Source organism: Pteropus vampyrus, unplaced genomic scaffold (genome assembly GCF_000151845.1).
Source record: "Pteropus vampyrus isolate Shadow unplaced genomic scaffold, Pvam_2.0 Scaffold109, whole genome shotgun sequence".
Lineage (NCBI taxonomy): Eukaryota > Metazoa > Chordata > Mammalia > Chiroptera > Pteropodidae > Pteropus > Pteropus vampyrus.
Window position 1 is genome coordinate 2181709 of NW_011888890.1, and position 13723 is coordinate 2195431.

Consider the following 13723-nt stretch of genomic DNA (forward strand, 5'->3'; position numbering starts at 1 on the left):
TCACCAAATTGTCCACTATATTTATGAGTCTGTTTTTGATTAATTTGTTCTCTTTATGCCTTAGATTCTGCATATAAGTCAAATCATATAGTGTTTATCTTTCTCTGTCTCACTTAAATACCTTCTAGGTTCATCAGAGTAATATCTTTTTCCATCCTCTTCCTTTTAGTCTGTGTGTGTCTTTTAATCGGAAGTAAGTCTTTTGTATTTTTTCTTAAAGAAGTCCCTCCAACATTTCCTGTAATACTGGCTTGGCAGTAATAAATTCCTTGAGGTTATTTTTGTCTGGGAACCTCTTTATCTTTCCTTCAACTCTAACTGATAGCTTTGCTGGATAAAGTATCCTTGGTTGTAGATCCTGGGTCTTCATCCTGTCTAATATTTTTTCCCAAGCCCTTCTCTTCTGCATAGTTTCTTTTGAGAAATCAGCTGCCAGTCTTATGGGTGTTCCCTTATAAGTAACTATCTGTTTTTCTCTTGCTGCTTTTAATATTCTTTCTTTGTATTTAACCTTTGACATTTTAATTATGATGTGTCTTGGTGCAGGCCTCTTTGGATCCCTGAGGTTTGGAATTCTCTGAGCTTCCTGGGGTTTTATGTTTATTTCCTTCACCAGGTTAGGGAAGTTTTCCATCATTATTTCTTCAAACAGCTGTTAAACATCTTGATTTTTTTCAGTTACGCCAATCAGACAGATATTTGGACCTTTAATAGTGTCCCATATGCTCCTTAAATTATTTTTATAGTCTCGGCATCTTATCTCTTGCTATTCTGATTGCATGTTCTTGGCTTTCCCGTCCTCTAGATAGGGCATTTGATCTTTTTCTTTATTCACCTCGTTTATTCCTTTGTTTATTCCATTTAATATACTTCTCATCTCAGATAACGTGTTCTTCATTTCAGGCTGGTTCCCTTTTATAATTTCCATTTCTGTTTTTATGTTTTTTATCTCTTTGTTGAAGTTCTCACTGAATTTATCTCTACTTCCCAAAAGTTCACTGAGCATCTTTATAACCAGTGTTTTGAACTCTGCATCTGTTAGATTATTTGACCCCATTATATCTGGATCTCTGTTCTCTTCTCTCACATGGTCTCCACTTCTTTGTCTTCTCGTTTTGGCTGCCTTTCCATGTCTGTTTCTATGTACTAAGCAAAGCTCCTAAGACTCCTGGTCTTACTAGTGTGGATTTGTGAAGTAGGTGGCCAGTGGCACAGTCCTGAGAGGGGTTCAGCTGCAGGCCAAATTTAGCCCAAGCATCTACCCCTCTGGGGCCACCTGTTAAGATTCAGTGAGCAATCCACAAATGCTGTGCTTATAGTTACCTCAAAAGACCACACCAGACACCGAGGCCAGCTGCCTCCAGTGTGAGTCTAGGTGCTGCTCAGCAGGGAGCACCTGACTCGCTGATGATATACCTGGATGTGGCTTGGGTGATGCTCAGCAAGGAGTACCTGACTCGCTGAGGATATACCTGGATGTGGCTTGGGGGGAGGCAGGGTTTCAGGGAATCCTCTGGGCAGAGCGACCTCTGTTATCTAGTTTGATGACATCATGCTATGGTGGTGCTGTTTCCGGCACACTGGTATGTGGGAGGGCTCAACAGGGAACAATAGATACTTGCTGGCGCTTCTGCACAGAGCGAGTCTCCCTTTGGCTCTCACACCAACAATGTCTCCCTGTAAGTCTCTGGTGCCTGCTGCATGCAGCCAAATCGGCACTGGTGCTCAGAAAGAGCAGGTCTGTCACCGTGAAAATCCACTTGCGGACGCTGCCCCTTTAAGAGAAGTCTGCCATTGCCGCTGCCTCCATCTCAGCTGATGGAGACCAGGCAGCCCTGTGTCCTCGCCCCATCTTACCTTCTGCCATTGCAGGGTGATTTCTTAGATTTCTCTCTAGTTGTATGGCTTGTTCCTCTAGATCCCAGGCAATTTTTCCTTGCTGCTGCTCTTTGTTTCCATCACAACTTTGATTTGGTCGCCAGAGGGATGAACAGAGCCTCTATCATCTACGCCATTTTTTTCCTTCTCACTAAGTTATTCTTAAACGCTCTAACAGAACTGAAAATCTCACCTTGTGTTTTTACACTTCAGATTTTATCTTATTTAAGTTTTCTCAGAGAAAACTTAGACTACTGGACTCCTCACTCTACCTTTTCCATTCTGGATGAGTTGTTTTTTAGGCTCCCTTTTCACAGTCATCCTGGGGTTTTCCTTCACCATCATCCTTGGAATTCCTTCTGCTTCTCTTCTATGTTGGATCTCTTGTTGCTGATTTTGTGTCTTTTTCCTCGTTTGATTTACTTTCTTGCAAAATAGCTTCTTGAGAAATTATACAACAGAGGAAAAACTTGAAAACTTGCATTCTGAAAATGTCTTTTTTTTTTTTTTTGATATTTACCTTCTTTCATAGTTCAGTTGGCTATTCATTCAGTTCAAGTGTCAAGAATTCTGAAGTCATTTGGTGGATTATCTATAGCAAATTTGAAACTAGAATACTTCCAAGCTACCTTTTATCAGATGTCCATGCAAGAATGTAAATACAATTTAATGCCAGCCTAAGCAAAATTTAAATAGGGAGGAAGATCTTTTGAAGAGAAATTCATGTGTTTTCACAGTGAATATGAATGATTTTGATTATTCTTGCTTTTGGATTTTCCATGCTACCACATCAGTTCCATTTGTATAGACATTCAGGAATAAAGCATTTATTCTGTTTCTTATGTTATACTTTAACTTGTAAATTGTTTGATAGGTCTGTTTTGTGTCTTGAGGCAGTTTCTGAACTAATTGAACTGTGGTGGGTGGGTTTTGTTCATCAAAAACAATGATGAGGCCAAATCAACACAGTGTATCTTGCTTATAACATTGGGCAGAGTACAAATATCTGCTAACAAGGGAGGATTGTTCATTTAGAGTCTTTCATTTAAGAATGGCAATCCTTTTTATTTGAAAAAATGAGGTTACTTGTAAATGCCTATTGGCTTGAAATCATATTATATAGTACATCTGCCACTTGTCTTAAAGGTGTATAATAGGACTTGATAAAAGCATATTTGAAAAACTCATTCTGACACTAACTTTTCAGATTAGAAAGAGAGTATTTCTCCAAAAACAAGAAACTAAATGAAGAGATTGAAGAGCAGAAGAAAGTAATTATAGACCTTTCAAAGAGACTCCAGTATAATGAAAAAAGTTGCAGTGAATTACAGGAAGAACTTGTAATGGTAAGGATAAAAAAGAAAACCCTATGGCAATTATTTTATTGGGTCAAATTTGATGTTTAACAAGTTTTTTCCTCACAACATGCCACGAGATAGCAGTATGAAAGTAATTTTAGTGACATTGTTATAAAATTTCAAAACTGGAGATGCTGATTACAGCTAAGACGTATATAATAAAACATTTTTTTTGGAATAATTGGGAAAACTAATTGAATTAGTGAAAACTCTGAACATTGTAGAATGTTTCAAATTTTATTCAGTGGTTTTTACTTATCTCTTTATTTTAAGGTGCATAAAACATCATTACCTAGGTGGATGAGGGATCAGGATTTATAATTAATAGATTTAATGATTTCAAAGACTCTTTTTTGTAATAATTTTATACCTGATCGCTTTGTCCCCCACTCCCCAATAATCTAGCTTTCACGTCATCACCAAACTCATCTTTCTAAATATTGATCTGTTTTTGTTACCCTTTATTCAAAAAACGATCAAGGTCTCCCTCTTGCTTTCAGAGTGAAGTCCATCTTCTTGTCTAAGGCCCTTTCCTTGGGCTCCATGTTAACTTTTCCAGCTTCTTCTTTTGCCATTTCTTTGCCTCAGCCATATGAGAGTACTCTTGGCTTCCTAAACATGTTATATATATCGTATCATCTTGCTTTTATTAAGGCTGTTCATTTTTTTTGACCCACATTGACTAAAACGCTCCTTCTCTTCTTTTCCATTAGCAAATACCTATATATCCTGTAACATCTCTCTCTGATACCTTGCGGTCTGTGAAGCTTTCCATGATTCCATCATTCCCTATTTTATCATTCACCTAAAGTCAGAATTCTTCCCCTTCCCCACTTTGTGTTTCTTTAGTACTTAGTTTAGCATCTTCATCATAGCACTCACCAAACTCTGATGTGTATTATTGGACCCAAATGATGGTGAATGCATTGAGGTTAACTTAATTCATTTTACATACCAAGATTCTGCTATAGTACTTGCCTCAAGAGACATTTATTTGGTGGATTTATTTGATTGGTGCAGCATACTCCTACTCTGCAATTTTCTGTGAACCGTAACAGGGAGAACATAAAGTATATAGTAATACCCTATTTTCTCTTTGTCTCATTCCCCACATACATACCTTTCTCAGAGACTTGGCTACTTGACTTTCAATTAAGTTCTACAACTCGTTATCAGTTACTGAGGGAAATTAGTATTTTTCCTCCTTGTTAAAAAAGGTGGAAACTCCAGATTATACTAAGAAGTGGTAGCCAGATCAGTGCTGCCCAGATAGAAAAGTAATGATAGGATAAAATGGCAGCTCTTTCTCATTTTCAAATGATCCAATATTATATACAGTCTTCACTCAACTCAAGATATTCAATGTGTTTTGACTCAGGGATTAAATAGTTGCTTGCTGTGTGGTTTAATTTATTGTTTGAATTCTTGGGATGTGAGGTTTTAGAAAGTTTAGAGCTCTCTGTGTAGCATGTACTCTTGATGTGTGTTCACTGTTATGTGCTACCCTAAATTTCATGAGTTATCCTACCTTTTAACTCTTGGTTCAGGAAGGTGAATTAGTGGTGGAGAAAAGCACGTCAGAGTCATTTAGCTGAGTCTTGGATTTGGTCTGCTTGCTTATTAGATACTGTACTCAATAGTTTGGAAAGTGAGCCAGAGTTATAACTGAGAATGCAACAGCTAAAGACAGAGTCACTAGTATAAATAATATAAATTGCATGCATCTTCCTAATTCTGGCCTTCTGGCACTCCACTGACTAGATACAAAATAAAAAAAGACTGGCTTAATTCACCACTGAGGATATGGTTGCTTTGTGATTAAAAAATTTTACTTGGTGCCAACAGGTTTTTATTTTTTAACTTTTCCAATTTGGTGAATGGTCTGAAATAAGGCAAGCTACCTCTCACTAGCAACGTCCTTTTGTTTGTTTGGGCCTTTGGCACTCATTCTGTACAACACTGTTGTTTTGATCATAGTGCTGAAGATTATAGATTGTTTCTTCAAAGCTTGATGCATTACTAAAAGCAGTTGCAGATCTGTGAATAGTTCTTTGCTGAGGAGCTAATGGGATGTTCAGAAAACTTATTCAGGTTGTAGCCTAAGTGATTAACAGTGTATATGGTTCAACCTAACTATTTATTCCTCTCTTTTTTTTTCATTTCTCTTAAGCCCCAAGCTTTATGTCTTATTTTCTTCCATCTTTCTGTTTTCTTTTCTTTATTTTCCTTCATTATTACTAGCTTTCTCTTTTAACTGGTTCTGTTTTGTGCTTATTAGAATGGTTGCTGTCTATCTTTACGTGATTGTAATATAAAATTTTAAAATTACTTAATGAAAATTAATTTAATGGAAACACTATTAAATAGTATGTTTTTCTTTTTATAAAAAATTCATCTATTACTTTGTTAAATACATTTTTCTTGTACATATTCCTTTATTGCTTTTTTTTTTCCAATAGATTATTAGCCTTTGGGGGGGAAATTTTTAAAAATTCTTCTCTGAAGAGATATCTATCAAATTAAAAATTTTAAACCATAAAAAGCGGAGTTTTTCTAGTTCTATATCCTCAGTCTGGATGTTATTTTTGCTTTGAATTCATAATTGTTTTTGACTGAAGAGAAAATGACTTAAGGGGAAGCTTTTATCTTTTGCTTTTGGAAATGAAACTTTATGTTAATGACATTTCATGATTCTATATAACCTACTGCGTCTTTCCCACAGTTATATTTCTTTTGAACATAGTACTTTGAGTATTTTATAGACTATAGATGGGAAGCATACATTACCTACAGGTAATTTTTCTCTCCCTTTGAGGTAACAGCTTGTTTTCTAGTTTAGGTCATGTTCATGGCCATTATTCAAGTCTTGGTTTTTATTTCTTTGTAGCATTGCAAGAGAAAATTAAAGCCACTTTTCTCCAAAGGTTTACTAGTGAGATAAGGGTGTTAATAATAATATACAAAGACTTGAGGAAGTTTTGAGACTTAAAAGTAACAGTTGTATGATGCAGTGCAGTATAGTATTGTTTTTTAGACTTGGAAGAGGCCTTAGAGATCATCTTGGTCAGAATACACAAAGTGTTAATAAACTAGTTGGAAAGTGATAGCTCCACTGTGTAAAGAGATGTAAATACAACTACCATTTATATTTTGAAAAAGTCAAAAATATAAATCCTGCCAACTTTTATTGTACTTTTATATTAATAAAATTCCTCCTATTCAACATATGGGTTTAAAATATATGATTAGTAAATGAATAGTGTAGTATCTTTAATGTCATAGAATTAATGGAATTTCAACATTGGACATCTAAGGATTTAACAAGATTAGTTTCATATTCTGTGTTATACACTATTGAATTTGACTTTACAAAGTTTTGATTAAAATTGAACCATTAATTTCCAAATCTGTGAATTTAACAATGATTTAATTAACTATTAAATAAAACTGAGTTTCTAGTGTAAGCTGCTTAGCGATCATACCTATTAAAGCCCATCAGAGGCCTAACAGATTCAGTCAGATCTTTTAGTCTTTACTGTGAGTTTTTATATCTGCTTCTCTCCAAGCTGGGGAGCTATCATTTTCAAATTGGTATTATTAGAACTTGCTTTGTGCTTTCTACAATGAAATTTTTTTAAGTCCATCATTTCTTGAGATTTGTTTTTCTGCCACTCAGTAATATTTAGTTACAGCTCTAGGAGAGACCATATATTGGAAAGGGAATTCTGGTTCTCATGAGGTTTTGCTCAAAGAATATTTTATTCTCTAAAGAACTTGTGATTGAAAATGGTCAAGTGTATATTTTTTCTCTATACTTCAGAGGCTTGGCTGCTTATATATAATAATGATTGCTAACATTAGATAGGATTTTGGATTATTATGCTTTGTGGTAAAGTTAGTGTTTCTTGATAATATTTTGCTTCAAATGATCTATTAGGTTTGCTTTAGAAGGACATATTTTTTAGTTTGAAGGAGGCATTCAAAACTAATGGGCTAAAAATATTCTCAATTTTACAAAAAAAATGTCGATTCCTATTTTTCACCCAGAATAGTAGTAATATTTATATATGAGCATTGTTTTTGATAATATGAACATTACTTTCTGTTTCTCTTAGTGGCCCTTAAACATTTATATTATTAAACTAAATACTAAGTTTCTAAGTATGTAGTATTTATTGAATGTGTGTGTGTATGTGTTTGTATTTGTATATTAAAATGTTATATGGCTGTCTTCCTAAATTTATAATGTGGGCATAAAGCTTTTTGAAATTTATTCTTATATAAATTATTAAGTTTTGAAAATCCAAACCTAATTTTTGACCTGTGAAAAAGTAAACTGGTAGTGTGTGTGTGTGTGTGTGTGTGTGTGTGTGAGAGAGAGAGAGAGAGAGAGAGAGAGAGAGAAAGATGTTAAAGCCTACAGTCAGATTGGAAGGTAGCATCTACTGAAAAATAAACTAATTGTAAAGCTACATTAAGGAGGGTGACATTTCATAATATGAAATAAATAATTGGGATCATAGAATATGCTTACATTCATGGAAGCAATGTAGACAAGCAAGAAGGAAAGAAATAGTAAATTGTTTTATGAAGAGATATTAGCTATCATTAATACGCTCAATGAAATGCTGCAGGTAGTGATGGTTATGAAACCTAACCAGATCGAATTCAGTTCAGCTGATCAAGTTCTCCTTGAGTCCTTAAAGATGCACTGGGTATGTAACCGTAACTAGGTGGAAGATATGTTGAAAAGGTGAGAGCTATGGAGCAAAAGAATGTGATGCTTATTATAGGTTCTGATGCTCCCGTTTTTACATAGAATTCCTTCCTAATGACTTAATATTCAAATTAAAAATTAAAAAACTAGAGTTAAAAAATGTTCAGAACTGTTTCAAAAGTTCAACCTGTCTTTTCAATACTAATTTCATTTAAAAACACCTTAGTAACTTCTACGGATGTATAGAATTATGATATTTGTTTAGTCAACAATTTAACGTTTAACCAAAACTTAGTTTTATGTCACATGGTAAAACATGTTGATCAAAAATTAGAAAGTTAGTATTTTATTCTTCACACTTTGTTTTTAACCCAAGGTTTTTCTTTATTTAGCCAATAGATTGTTTTCATTTTAGAATTTTTTGCTCATCAAAAGGCTGTTAAGAAAACTAAAAGCTTTGGGAACAAAATTTAAATATGTATAATCTACACTTAAAAAACTCTGTAAACACTTTTGTAATATGAGTGAAGAATGGAAATTTCATTTATAAAACTAAAACAATTTATTAGGAAAAAAATTTGTCAATTGTAAAAGGAGAACAATTTTTATGGTTTTTAGCTGGTTCATAAACATAACTATTAAATATAAATAAAATTTTTGTTGGCTATATTATGACTCTTAGCCAGTTATCTTGCAGAAAATTATAATGTACTAGTTATAAATGTAATAGCAACTTTCAGGTGTAGTTAACTCTTCTTAAGCCTTGTCATTGATCAAACCTCTACTTTAGTCTTTGAAAAATTTTATGCTAGTCAGTGTTTCCTGGCTAATTTGACATTAAATTTGATTTTAAACTGTAATGGTGTTGAAATTTTAGCTTATATTTTAGTTAGGAATGAGCCCTGTACTTGGAAGAGGAGAATTGTTGTTGAACTAGAAATTTAATTGCACCTTCATATTGAGCAGACTCCAAGTATGCAATTTGTCTGACTTTCTCCATTTATTATTATTTTTTCAACAAGTATTTATTATTCATTAAGGCATGATTCAGGATCCCAGGGTGGAATGTACCCAGGTCCCCCTTCACCTCCCTCAGAGAAGGATGGAGGACAGAGGACAGGTGGGTGGAGCCAGTTCAGATCTTCCCAGGAAACGTGCCTTCTGCCTTGTAGTCATCCCAGGCTGACACTCAGGATATGGGGCAGAGGGACTTGTGTACATGCCAGTACCATTTGCACACAGAGACATCACCTCATTTAGTGGTAATTGCCTTCTCAGAGTGGTGGAAGTCCAGGTAGTTCTGTCAACAGTTCCTGGTCTGGTTCTGGTTGGGGAAGTGGCTGTCAAAAGAGGCAGTCTGGTCTCGATGACTTCTGCCACATTGCTGTCTCCTAAAAACGCCCTTGAAGCAGCTCGCAGCTCAATGTATATTTATATTTTCTGTAAATTTTTATCTCTGATATTGATGAGATCTTTGCCTCAGTCAGCATGGTATAATAAAAAGAACATTATTTTGGGGGACAAATTGATCTGGATTTTAATCTCAGTCCTATCTTATAATTGTTATGTGACCCCTAGTGATATTGTCCTTCTAAATCTGTTTGCTCATTTGTAAAATGGTTCTAATTTGCAGGATTTTTGATGTGCATTAAAGATAATATATATCGAAATAACAGAGGGTGTGTGTGTGTACGCATGGGCACATATAACTTGTGAATATAATGCTGGAGTTTCTCTGGAAAGATTATTAAATCATAACACTAGGAAAATACTCAATAATAAGGCCTCAAAAAAATTAAACGTTTAGGATATTAAAATATATTGTAGGGAAGAACTTCTGGGTTAATGGAGTAAGGAGCTTGGTGAATCTTCTGCCTAGCAAAACAACTGGTGAAAAATTTTTTAAAAATTGTGTTATGTTGTGGAAATTGTCCTAAGGGCAAAGGGGAAACTTTCATTCAAGAAAAATTTACTAATTGTTAAAATTAAAAATGTTAGTGCTCCAAAGGAAACTATCAGAAAAATGAAAAGACAACTCATAGAATGGGAAAAAATATTTGCAGATCATATATATGATAAATAAGTTTTATCTAGAATATATAAAGAACTCTTATAAATCAACAATAAAAAGTCAAAAACCCAATTGAAAAATGGACAAAAGATCTGAACAGACTTCTCCAAAGAAAACATACAAATGGCCAGTAAAACATGAAAAAATGCTCAATATCATTCATCATCAAAAAATTGCAAATCAGAACCATAATGGCATATTTTGTCATACACACTAGGATGAATATAATAAAAAAGATAGGTAATAACAATTGCTAGCAAGGATGTAGAGAAATTGGAATCCTCATATACTGCTGTTGGGAATGTAAAATGATGCTGCCACTATGGAAAACTATGGAAGTTCCTCAAAATGTTAAAATTGGAGTTACCATATGACCTAGCAGTTTACTCCTAGGCATATACCCAAGAGAAATGAAAATATACATCCACTCAAAAACTTGTATATAAATATTTATAACATTTTTTATAACAGCAAAAATGTTGAAATAACCCAAATGTCTGTCCATCAACTGTTGGATGTATAAAAGTTGATGTATCCATACAATGGAATATTATTCAGGCATAACAAGAAATGAAGTACTGATCAGAGGTAAAATACGAATGAATTTCAAAAATATTAAGTTAAGTGAAAGAAGCCAGAAACAAAGGGTCACATAATATGTGATTTCGTTTATATGAAATATCCAGAAAAGTTAAATCTGTAGAGATAGAAAGTTGACCTCTAGGGCTGGAGAAGTTGGGAGAGAATAGGGAGTGACTGTTAATGGGTGTGCGGTTGCTTTTGGGGTGATGAAAGTGTTCTAAAATTATGGTTATAGAAATGAATACAAATATACTGAAAACTGTTGAATTATATACTTTAAATAGTTGAATTGTATGATATGTAAATTATCAAGCTGCTAAAAAGAAGAAAATCTAACAAATTTCAAGAAAAATAATGAGTCTGTAGCATTTGAGTGACAGGCGTTCTATAACCCCTCTTCCACCTCTGCTTCATGTTACAGAAACTCTGCCCTGGGCAGATGCAGCCAAGAAGAGGGGCCTTTTCTTTCTCTCTAGCTTCCCAGCAAGGCTATGATTTCATCCTGGGAGGGCAGATTGCTGAATTTCTCTTTCCTTAGAGCCCTGTGTTGCAGCAACTCTATTCTAGGCAGGCTGAGAGCTCTGGAGAAGAGTAACAGTATTCAGAATTGCTGCAATACTTTCTAGTCATCAATGAAAAATTACAAAATATGTGAAGAAATAGGAAAGTTCTCATGACCCATACACAAAATAAAACAAGAATCTTATATTCAGAAAGATTATCTTTGAAAAAAGGAAAGCAAAATAAATTCATTCCCAGATAGATAAAAACTGTTGCTAGCAGAACTGCCTTACAAGATATACTAAAGGAAGTCTTTCAGGCTGAAAGTATGTGATACTATACAGTAATTTTAATCTACATACACACAACACAAAGAACAATGATAAAGGTAATTATGTAGGTGTTTCCAAAAGTTGATATAACTACATATTTCTACTTTCTTCTCTTGACTGATTGAAAAAGCACATGAATGAAACTAATTATATTATTGCATTCTTGGGCTTGTAATAAATAGAAACACAGTATATTTGACAATAACTGGACAAAAGATGTGGGTGGGAACAAAGCTGTATTGTGGTAAGAAAATGACACAGATGGTAGCTCTAATCCACAGGAAGAAGTGAAAAGAACTAATTTAACAAATTCTATAACTATGTACTTGTTTTCCTTTTCTCAGGCTTTTTAAAAGACAAGATAATATAAAGTAATTATAACAATATATTGTTGGATTTGTAACATATATAGAAATAACATGTATAACAATAGCACAGAAAATGGGAGAGGGAGTAGCACTGTATAGGAATGAGGTTTCTATATAACATTGTAATTAATTTAGTATAAATCCGAAGTAGAGTTTGATAAATTAAGATGTATATTGTAAGTTCTAGAGAAACCACTAAAAGAAAACTAAAATACTATTAAGCAATTATTAAATGAATTAAAATATTACACTAGAAAATATTCATCTAATGCAAAAGAAAGCAATAAGGGAGGGATAGAGAAACAAAAGGAATGAGACAAAAAAACAAGAATCAGAATGGCAGAAGGAAATCCAACCATATCAATAATGTCTTAAGTAATCTAATCAAAAGGCAGAGACTGTCAGATTGGATTTTTAAAAAAAAGATCTAACCATCTGCTATAGGAGACACACTTGATATTAAAAAATAAAAGTAAATTGGAAGAAAAAGGATGAAAAAGATATACCATGTACATGACAAAAAGAACTAGAGTGGATCTAATAATAAAAGACTTTAGAACAAAAATGTTACTAGAGATAAAGAGGAACATCTCATGATGATAAAAGGGTTAATCCACCAGGAATATCAAATAATATAAACATTTATGCATCTAACAACAGAACCCAATATACCTGGAACAAAAACTGAGAGAATTGAAGAAAGAAATAGACAATAATATTTGGGGACTTCTATACCCCACTTTCAATAATGGGCAGAACAATTTGGAAGAGCAGCAAATAAAAGAAGACTTGAACAATGCTATAAACAAACTAGACCTAACAGACATCTATAGAACACCCGACTCATCAGCAACAGAGTATGCATTCTTCCCAATTCAATAGGGAAAGAATATTATTTTTCAACAATTGCATTGAAGGAACTTGGTATCCACTTGCACATAAATAATCTCATAGGTAGAGCATATGGGAGAACATAAAACAAGTTTTAAAAACTTAAAAAAAGGATTGAAATCATATGTTGTATGTTCTCTGACCACAATGGAGTTAAATCAATAACAGGAGGAAAATGGGGAAAATTCACAAATATGTGGAAACTAAATACTTTCTTAAATAATCAGTGGGTCAAAAAAGAAATAAGGGATTAGAAAACACTTTGGGAAGAATGAAAATTAAAACAACACACCAAACCTATGGGATGAAGCTAACACAGTGTTTAAGAGGAAAATTTAGAGCTATAGTTACTTATATTAAAAAAAAAAAAATTCCTCAAATTAATAACCTAATCTCCAACCTTAAGGGACTAGAAAAAGTACAGCAAACTAAACCAAAAACAATTGGAAGAAAAGAAACAATACAGAATAAGAATAATGATACAAAATAATAGAGAAAATCAATGAAAACAAAAGTTAATTCTTTGAAAAGATAACTAAATTGATAACATTTATCTAGACTGACCAAGGAAAAAAGAAGAGACTCAAATTATTACAATCATAAATAAAAGAAGGGGCACAACTTTTGACCTTACAAAAATAAAAAGAATTATAAGAGAATACTGTGAACAACTATATATGCTAACAAATTAGATAATTTAGATGAAATGGACACATTTCTAGAAAGAAACAAAGTACCAAAAATGGTAAAAAAGAAATAGACAATCTTGATAGGCCTATAACATGTAAAGAGATTGACTTCCTAATCAAACAGCTTCTCGCAAAGAAAAGACTAGGTCCAGATGACTTCACTGGTGAAGTCTTAATGCCAATTTTTCACAGATAGTTTTAAAAAACAGAGGAAGGCAACCCTTCCCATCTCAATAAAACAATAAAAGGAATCTATTTTGGAAAGGAAGAAGTAAACTATATTTACAGATGATATGATTTTGTATATTAAAAATACTAAAGAATACACACACAACT

General features: G+C 33.5%; 1 protein-coding gene across 6 annotated transcripts in view; it reads left to right on the forward strand.

The window, feature by feature from the left end:
* CCDC171 (coiled-coil domain containing 171) overlaps nucleotides 1-13723 on the forward strand; it is a 281050-nt gene that overhangs the window by 71247 nt on the left and 196080 nt on the right. For all 6 annotated transcript variants that reach the window (XM_011365306.2, XM_023533732.1, XM_023533731.1 and 3 more), the window contains one exon: nucleotides 3086-3224. In XM_011365306.2, the coding sequence (XP_011363608.1) occupies nucleotides 3086-3224 (139 nt within the window). The remainder of the gene's footprint in view (nucleotides 1-3085; nucleotides 3225-13723) is intronic.